We start from the raw sequence: 12,274 nt of genomic DNA, 5'->3' as shown, positions 1-12,274 counted from the left end.
CCTTCACCTTCAGGTTCTGCCCGTCAAATGGCAGCGAGCCACTGACCAGTGTGTAGAGAATGACACCCAGACTCCACACATCCACCTCTGGCCCGTCATACTTCTTGCCCTGGAAGAGCTCAGGGGCTGCATACGGTGGGCTACCGCAAAACGTGTCCAATTTATTGCCCACCGTAAACTCATTACTGAAGCCAAAGTCAGCGATCTTTATGTTCATGTCAGCATCCAATAAAAGATTTTCAGCCTAAGGGGGAAAAGAGGACAAAATGAAGACATGCGCTGCCAAAAAAAGAGATTGCATCTGACATGAAAAGCAGCTACAGGTTCATATTTCAGTCAGCAACAGCTAGAAATGTTGTTTCTCTTCCTTCAATGTGTTTGTCCAAATCTTCCTAACTAGTTCACTCATGCTATTATGCGTGTGTGTAGACACTTGCCCTCTGTGCTGCCACTCAACATCTACACACTAACTTTAGCCGCACAGGGAGGCCGTGTTTCCTAGCAACAGAAGCGGGTGCTAACTGGGCTCGTTTTGCTGAGTTAAATATTACTCTGCCAATAAAGCCAAACTTTTACAACACGCAAACACACAGCAACAAAGAAAGGGATGAATAAGGCATGGGGGCAACATACATGCCTCGTTAAGCTGCAATTATATTGTCCTTCTACTTTAAACTCTTCAATTTAGCTTTGTTGTTCTTAATATAGCTAATTTGTATCTTCACTCAGTGGCTGATTGAAATATGATTTTTATAGTCTTTGACCAAACACACTAATGAAAGATGTTGTGTGAAAAACTTCACACTTCACATAACACAACAAAAGGTCTTCTTAATGTGAAGAGAAGTGAAAAAAGAAACTTTGACCTTCTGACCTTACTCTTCACGTATGCACAACAATTGGAATCTTTTTGGCTCAACACTTCCGGTCTCATTCACTTATAATGATTTTTAGACATTAAAAACAGCTTGCTATGCTGTTTCATGTTACAAACTGATATTTTCTTATCATATTATCCTTCTTTTTATGTATAGTCATGAACATACTTGTTTGTAGAGCACATAGTTTTCTGCAGTTTATTATTCCTGGTCATTTCTCCCATAAGCAACTCAATCTGAAGTTCTAAAACAATTGCTGAATCGCACTTCCACATTGCAGAATAAGGTCAATAAGTTAAACTTTTTTGACCTTCAAGAAAGCAGAATTGTGTTCAAGAATCTGTCTGAGTTGATTGTGATGTACACTTTCATTCAGAGAAAGAGGTCTGTAAGATTTCCTAAAGGTTTTCTTCATCTCTCTGAGGTGGGACACTCGTATTGACTCCATTGTCAATAAAGCTCAACATAGGCTGTACTTCCTTCATCAGCTGAGGAAGATCAACATTCCAAAGGCGCTGCTGAAATAGTTCTACACATCCATCACTGAATCAGTCCTCTGCACTTCACTGTCTGGTTTAGCTTAGCTACCAAATCTGACCTCTGAACTGGGGACTACGTCAAATAGTTTGGACTGATGAGCGAATCACTGATACAACCCTCCCTACTCTCCAAGAACTGTACTTATCCAGAGCGAGCAGAAGGACTACCAAAATCACTCTGGACCCCTCACACCCAGTACACTACCTCTTTGAACTTCTATCTTCTGGTCGATGCTACAGGGCACTGTGCACATGAACACTTTCTGATAGTAAATTTGAAACAAACATCACTACCTGCTTTATCAGGGTATATGCAGGAATTCTTATTTCAATACCCTTTTAAAGACCTTCTCAGGATACTTTAAGACCTCATCGCCACCTCAAGTTCTAATCAGTATCAAACCTTTAACTTAATAAACATAATTGATTTTTAACCGTTGTAAATAAATCAATGGAGCACAATCATGCAACAGAACTCAGATAAGCTCAGAAGAATAAATTACGCGTAAATTACGTCGTTTTCAGCGACAGGCTTCAGCAACTGTTTAAACTTGTCTCACTCCAACCAGGATTACGCAAAACTAACATTTTCCAATTTTGCCGCCTGATTCGCTCTACGGTTTCGCTACATGTGCAAAGCGTCACATCACCTTCCCAAGTTTGTCGCAAATTACTTGACATCACCTGGACTGAGGAGCTTGGCCCAGATGCGCCCCAGCCTGATTCAATCGCGTGAATCAAGGAAAATAAATATATTTATGCTTTTTTGAAGTCAAACACTTTGGACAATGCTTGAACAAAATTTAAGACCTTGCAAAATGTGATTAAGACTTTTTTAATACCTTTTAACGGCCTTAATTTTCTCAAAATTGATTTGTCAACCTTTAATACTTTTTAAGACCTGTGGATACCCTGTTTATACACATATAAACTTATTTATTTAACAACATACTTTACATGCCAATTTGTATATTTGCATTCACTACTTACTTCTATTTTTAAAAATAAATTTATTATGTCTGTCTCTGTAATTCTGTTGCACTGTAGAAGCTCTGTCACGAAAACTAATTCCTTTTATGTGTGAACATACCTGGCAATGAAGCTCTTTCTGATTCTGATAAAGTTTCTTGAAATACAAACCTAGGTTGAATTTCAGAAGAATTTAGAAAACAAACTATGAAAACATTACATCGAAAATGAGCTGCTTAACATTTTTGATGAATCTGTGATACACTTTAAGGAACAGGTGTGAAATCCAGTTCCTGGAGGGCCGCAGCTTTGCACAGTTTAGTTCCAACCCTGCTTAAACACACTTACCTGTAGGTTTCAAACAAGCCTGAAAGACTTAATTAGTCTGATCAGGTGTGTTTAATTAGGGTTAAACTGCAGCCTTCCAGAAACTGGACACATGTGCTATAAGGAATTTAAATTTCATCGAAAAATAAAATTCATAAAACTGATAAACGGCATTTATCTGAAATAAATAAAATGGATGGATCTCAATTGTGTAATTTGACACTTCCTTGCTAAACAAATGTATACTTTTATTTTAAATAAACAATCATAATAATCAATAATAAGACAGATAACAAAATCTTGCAGTCTACCAAACTTTTGATCAGTGGTGCATCTACGTTACTGCATATACCGCAACAATTGAGGACAAAACAGTTCCAATTACTTTCATTTGCTTTGCTGGGGCAAGTGCCACTGAACACAACACAACAATCAACACGCCTTTAACTTAAAAGAAATAGGATATTGATCCTGCAATCCAACCTGAACAGCCAGAAAGCTTTGTAGCCACAACAGAGGTGTGGTTTAAGGCAACACACACTCTGATGCAACTACAAGGCTTGAATAAGTGCTTTATTATTTATGGTGCTCATATTGAATCAATATGTCAAACGCTGCCTTGTTCTATTGTAATCAATACATCTCCAGTACTGCGATGCCATTATTTAGTATACATCTCAATGTGAGTGTGTGAGTGTGACTGTGTGTGGGAGAGTAAATTAAATGGGTCGATAAAGAGCGTTAAGAAATGGAGCAAACACTGAGTCAGTCGGAGACTATACATCATTTCTGGGAGTGAAGTGCAAGAGAACGACATCAAGGACAACAGGAATTGTTTTTTTATTAAGGCAATATTAGGATTAAGGTGTTTAGATGGGTTGTTTTTAGAATATTCCCCTCATGTTCCTGTTTTACATGTTATAGTACATAGACCGATTAGTAACATACATCAATATATCCCCAGGCTATGCCACGCTGACACTCCATGCTGAATTTCACATGTCAATACTGTAGTTTTTCTTGGTTATAGTACCAAACACAGCTTTGGTACTTTGATTTTTTCAATTTATGAAAACTTTGCAACTTGTACAAACACAACAGACTATGGTGGATAATAATGCTTCCAAACGGTTGATCACTTCTGTGTGCATTTATCCTGTCGCATAACAAAAGGCACAAGTGTGTGCGTACACACCAATGTACAAAATGCATAATACGCCTCAGGCTTGTTTTTCTTAGGTTGACGTGCCACATTAAAACTGGCTGACCCATGAGATTGGCTCTTTTATTCATTTGCCTTGAGCTGCTGAAGTTACAGTAAAACACAACTTGGTGTCACTCAACAACAAAAGGGTCTAGCCGAGCACACAGGAACTACAGATCAAATAGAATTCAATGGCGAATTTCAATTTGCGTACATTTTTCCTTGGCTTGTACCTTTTTCAAACAATCTTTTGACCAGGGGTTTGTGTGCTGTTGTGGAGGAGCTTAAAGGGTCACAAAATGTTGACAATCATATATATGTCCCATTTTGCTAAATCAGGACACATATATTTAGCTAAAAATTGGTAGTTTTTGTGTTGTTTAGAGCAAAACCGTTCTTTTGGTTTAAAAAGAAGTTTTGAAGCTGAGTCACGGCCATGAGATCATTGTGGAAGTTTCAGAGTGGATATTGGCAGTCTTAAGCTTGAAATCTGTGCTTTTAAATGAACCAACTATACTAAAAAACTAAAAACTTTTGGTTTGCAATCTGTATGCAACAAACGTGAGGTACAGTCCGTCTTGTCAAATGCACATCACATGACATCAATTACTCAAACGCCCACAAACTTGTAAACAAAGAGTCGCTGTCATTTCTGGAGGAGATTCGCCATCAAGACCAAGTTGTGAAGTACTTCTGAAGACCAGCGCGATCAGACATTCATTATCCAGAGGATGATAATATGTAGAACGGCCATAAATGAGGTTGGTGTTGTGATCTCGTTCCTTACGAGTGCGCATGTGCATTAGCTTGGGCAACCTGAAAATATGCCAACTTTGTTTGATTCGGATGTTTAGAAACGAAACTTATGAGATAGTTTTATTCTATTGGTGATTATAAATATGTAATGTAATCGTAAGCTTGGAAAACAGTTTTGGAGAATTTAATGTTTTCCAATTCAGACAGAATGCCCGAGCATACTAGCTGCTGAGTGAAATGACTTGCCTTAAAGGGACTTTGCTATAACACAGTTGTTACAGTCATATGTATATGCCTGTTTGTTTTTGCTTGTGTGTGTGCGCTCTATTTCTCTCCCTCTCTCGCTCGCTCGCTTGCTCCCTCCTCCTCTCTCTGTCAGTTCTCAGGTTCGCCCATTCCAGTATCCCATTCGTCCGTGAAGACGTCAATCTCAATTACACCTTGTGACGTCATCACCTTCACAACCAATCAGCACAGGAGCTCAAAGTTTAAAAGGGATGCGAGCGGGGAAGCTCGTTCTGCTTTTGCTCTTTCTTGCTTGCGGTCTTTGCTTGCTTTTGTGTGTGTTTTTGGCTTGTTGTTATATGCTGTGATGTTGACGTGAACTTAGTTTTGATTTTGGTCCTGTTCTTGTGTTGATCGCTGTTACCGTCTTGGATGTGTATATGTGGCAATCCCCTGACGTCTGTCTTCAGCCTTTCCCTTGGATTCGAGGAGTTTAGATGTCACATGACATACATATTGCATCACGCAGATAACTCCACTGTCTAAACACACTAGTTTTGAAGTGAGCGCCACCCGCTGTAAGTTTTCTCCGTATATTTGGTTAGAAGAGTAGATTAGTTATAGCGTGAAAACGCTGAAGATGTTTTGTTTGTTTATTGTGTATTAGACAGTTTAGAGGGTAATTATTAGTTAGAATTGGGGTTTTTGTTATATTTCTTTCATTTATTTGGCGCCACTTAACTCTCGTTTCCCCCACCATCTTTAATCTATATTGATGGATTTATTTTATGTTGTGAGATCTTGTAAATAATACTTTATTGCTTTTTGACTTCCTTTCACTATTGTAAATAAATTCACTTCTTTTTGCAGTATTTTGGTTGTCGTGTTGATATTTTGCCACCAACTGACCACAAAATATTATCACCTTAAATGTTACCTTTTAAACCCTAGATACCAAAACTTAAAAGTCATAAAAACAGTGTTTTATGGTTATGTTATAGACAAATGTATGACTACAAGAAAAGAGAATTAGGAGTAGGATGGGATGTCATTCCTACTGATAAAAGTGTGTTTTCTGACAAATACAAAAGTGAATGCAAGCTGTCTAATTGAACTATTAAACAAATACCAATGCAACTTCTGATATAGAATAGATATATAATATACAACCCTTGATCGTTAAAATTAGGCTATGTATGAGAAATTCTTACAACTCGAGTTATATTTAGTGATGACCATGTCTGTGGATGTCACCATTCAAATTTAAAGCACACCTTTTTGCTTATAATGCCTTATTTCTCATCAACATAAATTAAAATAACGATGTGTAACAACTCAGCAGAATCCCACAAAATAAACCATTTGACCAATATGAGGAAAGTCTATTCGCACAAGACTTTGCCGCAAAAAGCAACATTGTAACCATTTTAATACCCGTTTCAGAACAAACCAATCGAACTACAGGTGTGAAAACACCCTAAAATATCAATATTTCTTTGTTTACACTTAGAGTAGCCTGTTTACACGGCTGATTCGTAATCAGAGTATTGGCTTAAATGTGATAATATCAGAATGCTGTTGTCCATGCAAATGTTCTGAATGACTGACTACAAGGTTCAAGGCTCACTATGATGATGGTTTAGACCAATAAGCAACTTCAGTTATGAAGGGAACAGTTCATCCAGAAAGACACTTCCTTTCATCTGAACATGGACAGGATCTGAGGTCAGCAGTTTCAGAGTTCAGAGCTCAGGATAGCATGTGTGTGTGTGTGTGTGTTTGAAAAGAGGACTCATTCCTTCACCTGGACATCTGTAATGGACATTGATGACAGACACAGAAGGGCTACTAAAGACCATCTGAAAGGTGACTGTATAGCTGAATAGAGCCTCACAAACACACACACAGAAACAAATTCTCACCTTGAGATCTCGGTGTACAATACACTTCTGATGGCAATACTGCACAGCTGAGACAATCTGGAGAGATAAAGAGAGAAGGTGTGGTGAGTAATCAGAGAAGTAGGTGAAGTGATTTCGGCAGCTCATGGGAGTTGTGCCTCTTTAATTGAGCTGTTCTATCAGTAATTAAGCCATCATACACACACATGTGCACTCAGCAGAGTTAGAGACACACTCCTAATTGCAAAGAACAACTGAACACCACCTGTCACACACACACACAAATACTGTTCCAAATTGTATATGCTTAAAAAAGTTTAGCATTTAATACATTACAAAAATATCTAAAATATAAAATTGACATGTCTCAGTTTTTCAGGTTCATGTGATCCTTCTTTTGAATTTTATATTTAGAATGTATTTAACTTGAGTTATGTTAAAAACCAAAGTAATTTATTTATACATATACACTCACCAGCCACTTTATTAGGTACACCTGTCCAACTGCTCCTTAACGCAAATTTCTAAACCAATCAAATGGCAGCAACTCAATGCATTTAGGCATGTAGACATGGTCATGACGATCTGCTGCAGTTCAAACCGAGCATCAGAATGGAGAAGAAAGGTGATTTAAGTGACTTTGAATGTGGCATGGTTGTTGGTGTCATTTTTGTTGGTGAGTATTTCAGAAACTGCTGGTCTACTGGGATTTTCACGCACAACCATTTCTAGGGTTTATAGAGAATGTCAAAAAAAGAGAAAATATCCTGTGAGCGCAGTTCTGTGATCAAAAAATGCCTTGTTGCTGCCAGAGATCAGAGGAAAATGGCCAGACTGGATCAAGCTGATAGTAGGCAATAGTATCTCAAATAATTAATAGTATCTCAAATATGCAAAAGAACATCTTTGAAAGCACAACACGTCCAACCTTTATATTTTCTTTGCACACTTTAGGCCCCTTATAACAAATTAAGCATCTTTTCAACGCCACAGCCTACCTGAGTACTGTTGCTGACCATATCCATCTCTTCATGACCACAGTGTAACCATCTGTTACACTTCTGATGGCTACTTTTTAGCTGGATGATGCACCATGTCATAAAGCACAAATCATCCCACACTGGTTTCTTGAACATGACAATGAGTTCGCTGTACTTAAATGGCCAGTCACTAGACTTAATCCAATAAAGCACCTTTGGGATTTGGTGAAATGGGAGATTCACATCATGGATGCTATCATGTCAATATGGGCCAAAATCTCCAGTATTTTCAGTATCTTGTTGAATTTATGCCACGAAGGATTAAGGTAGTTCTGAAAGCAAAAGGGGGTCCAACCTGGTACTAGTAAGGTGTACCTAATAAAGTGGCCAGTGAGTGTATATGTGTGTATGTATACAAATAATAAAGAACAAATAAATGTACAAGAATGTAACTAAAGGAGTCACAAAGTCAAAGTCTTTGAAATTGATTAAAGAAACATGATGCTGTTTGTATCAACAGGTTTATGTACATTTACATGAATACTTTGAGTTGAACTTTTGCACTATAATGTCACTGATGAAATAATCTATAATATGTTATATTGTATGACCTGCTATATGTTATATTAATGCAAAGTAGACACATTTTCATCAGCAGTCCCAGACTTGGACCTCATCGTATGTACATGTGAGCTTTGGCACTGAAGTATGACTCACGTAACACGCACTCACACTGACCTGTCTAAATTTGGCACGCGCTTCCTTTTCTTTCATCCTCCCGTGAGCAACAAGGTAATCAAAAACCTCGCCTGAAAAAAAGGAGAAATATTGCAACAGAGTAGAAAATGACGGTTGAAGGTAAGAGGTAAGTGGTACAGGAGGAGGAGAAGAACAGAAAGAGGCAAAGTAGAAAGGAAGTTGAGAGAATGTCATGATTTGAAATGCAGCGTCCTGGGTTTTATTTCTTGACATGATTGACAGCTGACAGCAGTTCTAGGCTTTCAGCCCACTCACCTCCACTGGCATACTCCATGACTAAATACAGCGTCTTGTCTGTCTCGATCACCTCAAATAACTTCACTGGTGGGGAAAGAGAAAGATGATCACAAATCAACACATAGAGGCTGACCACGCCAAATCTGATTTATGAGGTTAACAACCTCAAGGTATTTAAATGCATTTCCTCAAAAACAGAAAAATAGTTTTTAAAGCTGTTATCACCTCGAAAAGTGGCTAAACTAAGGTTGTTGCAGGCATTTAATGTCATTATGTTAAACCCATCTATTCACAAGTCCACTTTACAGTCTCAAAATTAATAAAACATTTAGGCTTCAAGATTTATAAATCAGTTAATTTGTTAATAAGAGATTTATCTTCATCAACAAAATGTCAAAAGATAATGGATAATAAGATTTTGTTAGGGAAAAAATGTAATTTCGGCAATAATCCAAAAGGCTATGGAAAAATCCTGCTGGGTTATTGTTCAGGATTTAAAGGAACCAGTGTAAAGCTAACTTGCTGGGCAACAAAAATACCATGATGAGCAATATCCGAGTCTATAAAGCTGCTTTTCCATTATCCAACCTCTTAAACTGTTCTCTTTGCTAAAGTACACATAAAATCAAACTAACCATGTTGATTTTATTAGCTCACATTGCTAGCTTTGTGGTGAACACATCATTTAAAGAGGTGTTTGCCCTTGTAATCTTTAATTAAAATCCAAAAGTGCTCTTAGTGTTTGTTTTCAGGTAAATTCTCTGATTATGTCTGTCTGATTATTGGGAGCAGTTAACACTTAACCACACCCCTCCAACTGTCAGTTTTGACAACGAACAGAAATGGTGAGGAGGTGGTGTTTGTTAGGTTGTAATAACTCTCCTGAAACACTTTTGTGAATGAAATGCTTACTTTACAACATCCAATCAGCTCGCAGTAGAAAAAAACAAACAAGCCACTCCCACTGTTTTCTCATTTAATATTAGCATACATATTAACATTCCATTAAGTGCTAATCCGGTCCAGTTTCATATACAAAAGGCGTTATTTTTTCACGGAAAATGGTCAAAGCTCTTCGGAATATAATGCTAATGTGCCAGTCGTTTTCTTGGTAACACATATGAAGATCAAACAATGACATGAAATATGATAAGATATTTTTGTTTTTGTCTGATATTCACCTTGTTAAATAACAGAAAAAAGAAACCACCATTTAGCCAGCTCTGGAGAAACTGACAGACAGGCAACACAGTGTTGAGTTCATGTGCAAATGCATTCTACCAGCACGCTTGTCTAAGAAAATTTTGAGCAGATAACTATTTGTAATCCTACCACGCCATTCCAGGTTCATATGGAGGAAATACAACAGGAACCATACCTGACTATTCTTAGAACCATTCAGCACAGCACAATAATGGAAAAACGGTTTAATAGTATTGTGTTGTGTGTCATTTTCACTATTTATGTCCATAATGTAAATCCTGAAAAATCTTGATAAGTCTGAACACAAAAACAGATAGAGATATCATGCAAGAATGATCCTAATCAGGAGATGAGATCATGAAGCAAGCACCCTGAGAGCCATTTGCCTTCACATTGACTCTTTGCACACCCGTCTACACTTTTCACTCCACTTCAAAAAAATATCTTTATACATTATATGATTTAATGTAAATGTTCTCAATTTCACAGTAGTCACTTTCAGCAGTGACAGAAAACTTGCGTTCATCCAATGTGGTACTAAAATAATGTGTTTCCCTCAGACCAGATCCAAATGTCGCAGTGAAAAAACATTCAGTGAAACCTTTATGATCTCATATTTTAGATTGTTATGATTTTAACATTTAAAGTACACATGAAATCAAAATTAACCATGTGATTTTGTTAGCTCACATTGCTAGTTTTGTGGTGAACAATTCATCTGTGCATGTCATTAAGAACATTTTTTTTGCCTCTGTTGTAAAAACTGACAGTTGGAGGGGCATGGTTAAATATGTTAACCACAGCCCTCCAACTGTCAGTTTTTACAGTGCTATGATAACAAACAGAAAGGGTGTTTGTTAGGTTATAACAACCATTGACGGTAATAACTTCCAAATCTTTCTGAATGAAATGCCTACTTTACTCCAGCAAACCGCTCACAGTAGAAAAAACAAGACTTGCCCACTGTTTTCTCATTTAATATTGCAATATTCACAATCCTAAAAACAAAAAAAAAAGTCGCATCTTCCAGTTCATGTGGATTTTAAGGCAATGTGGCACAAGTATCTTTGGCATTGTGTAACTAAAAAACCTCACACAGTCTCATGTTTATGCCAGTCTCCGTATCCACACTTGCTGCTGTGTTTCTCTGCAGTCAACATCATTCTATTGTCCACAACTGACAAATAGAACGTAACAAAGTAAACAAGACTTTTTGTTTTGCTGAAACAGCAAAAGGCCAACTAAAGTTATTAGTCAACAGATGTCTAACTAAGACCAGGCTGGCGAGTTTATAGTCAGCATGAGGCACAGTGCAATAGTTGGTCCCTAACAAATACATTTAAAAATATTATAATCAGAACAATCAGATATCTAAATCAGTGTGGAATCAATATTTGTAATTAGTTCCAATTTAGAAACACAGCTTTACACAGTTATATTCATCACTGAAACTCAGATTTAAACACAGAGCTAGAATTAAATTGCAACGCAATTCCAACAAACTAAGTGAATTTGACAGAAGTACAAACAAAACACTTACACGCATTCAACGCACGTTGCTGGGTTTCATTATTGGCCAAAAGGGAGTTCCTTGCACAAACTGTTAATCAGTACTTTAAATCGACTGTCTTGGTTGAGTTTTCAGTTTAGTTTGTATTCTTAACACTTCATTTTTGGTATTTTTATAAAGAATAATGAAAAACTTGTCCCTGCTGAAAGGGATAGTTGACCCCAAAAATAAAAAATGACCACATAATTGAGGATTTAAAACAGAATAGGGATGCAACGAGTTGAGGAATAATGAGGATTACTATGCATTCATTAACTTTAAAACACAACTAGTTTAGTAAATCACATGAAAACTCCTTATATTTTAAAGTGTTATTTAATGCTGCTCAGTAACCGAATAATACAGCACAAAATAATATTAAAAGTAAACAACCGTCCATTTTTCTTTGGACTTAAATATTACTGAAAAGATTTTTGGCATTTAAACATAAGTAATAGTTTTACACTGAAAATAAATGGCAGAACAATGAATAAATAAATAAATAAATAAATAAAAAGAATAAGAATAAATAAAACAAATGTATTTATCTTTTGTAAATCTAAGCTGCACGGTAAAAAAAAAGTAATTTTTTTGTTGAATCAAATGACCTTCTAGTCATTTTAATAAGCATCAATCCAACTGACAAAAAAATTAAGTTAAACTTTGTATAATTTTAGTTAAAACTTTTAAAATCTCATTAAAATGAGTTAAATCAATATAAAAATATTTGTTGCCTTGACTTTTTGT

General features: G+C 36.7%; 1 protein-coding gene across 28 annotated transcripts in view; it reads right to left on the bottom strand.

Moving 5' to 3' along the window:
* mark2b (MAP/microtubule affinity-regulating kinase 2b) overlaps positions 1-12,274 on the bottom strand; it is an 88,843-nt gene that overhangs the window by 33,958 nt on the left and 42,611 nt on the right. For all 28 annotated transcript variants that reach the window (XR_015495644.1, XM_087261006.1, XM_087261008.1 and 25 more), the window contains exons 5-8: positions 8,794-8,859; positions 8,518-8,588; positions 6,821-6,877; positions 8-244 (exon numbers count right to left, since the gene is read on the bottom strand). Coding sequence is in view for 27 of the 28 variants with exons in the window: in XM_087261006.1 (XP_087117132.1) it covers positions 8-244; positions 6,821-6,877; positions 8,518-8,588; positions 8,794-8,859 (431 nt within the window). In the remaining variant the exon portion in view is untranslated. The remainder of the gene's footprint in view (positions 1-7; positions 245-6,820; positions 6,878-8,517; positions 8,589-8,793; positions 8,860-12,274) is intronic.

Source organism: Danio rerio, chromosome 7 (genome assembly GCF_052040795.2).
Source record: "Danio rerio strain M-AB ecotype USA chromosome 7, GRCz13ab, whole genome shotgun sequence".
NCBI classification, from domain to species: Eukaryota; Metazoa; Chordata; class Actinopteri; order Cypriniformes; family Danionidae; genus Danio; species Danio rerio.
This window is presented reverse-complemented; position numbering and strand designations above follow the sequence as displayed.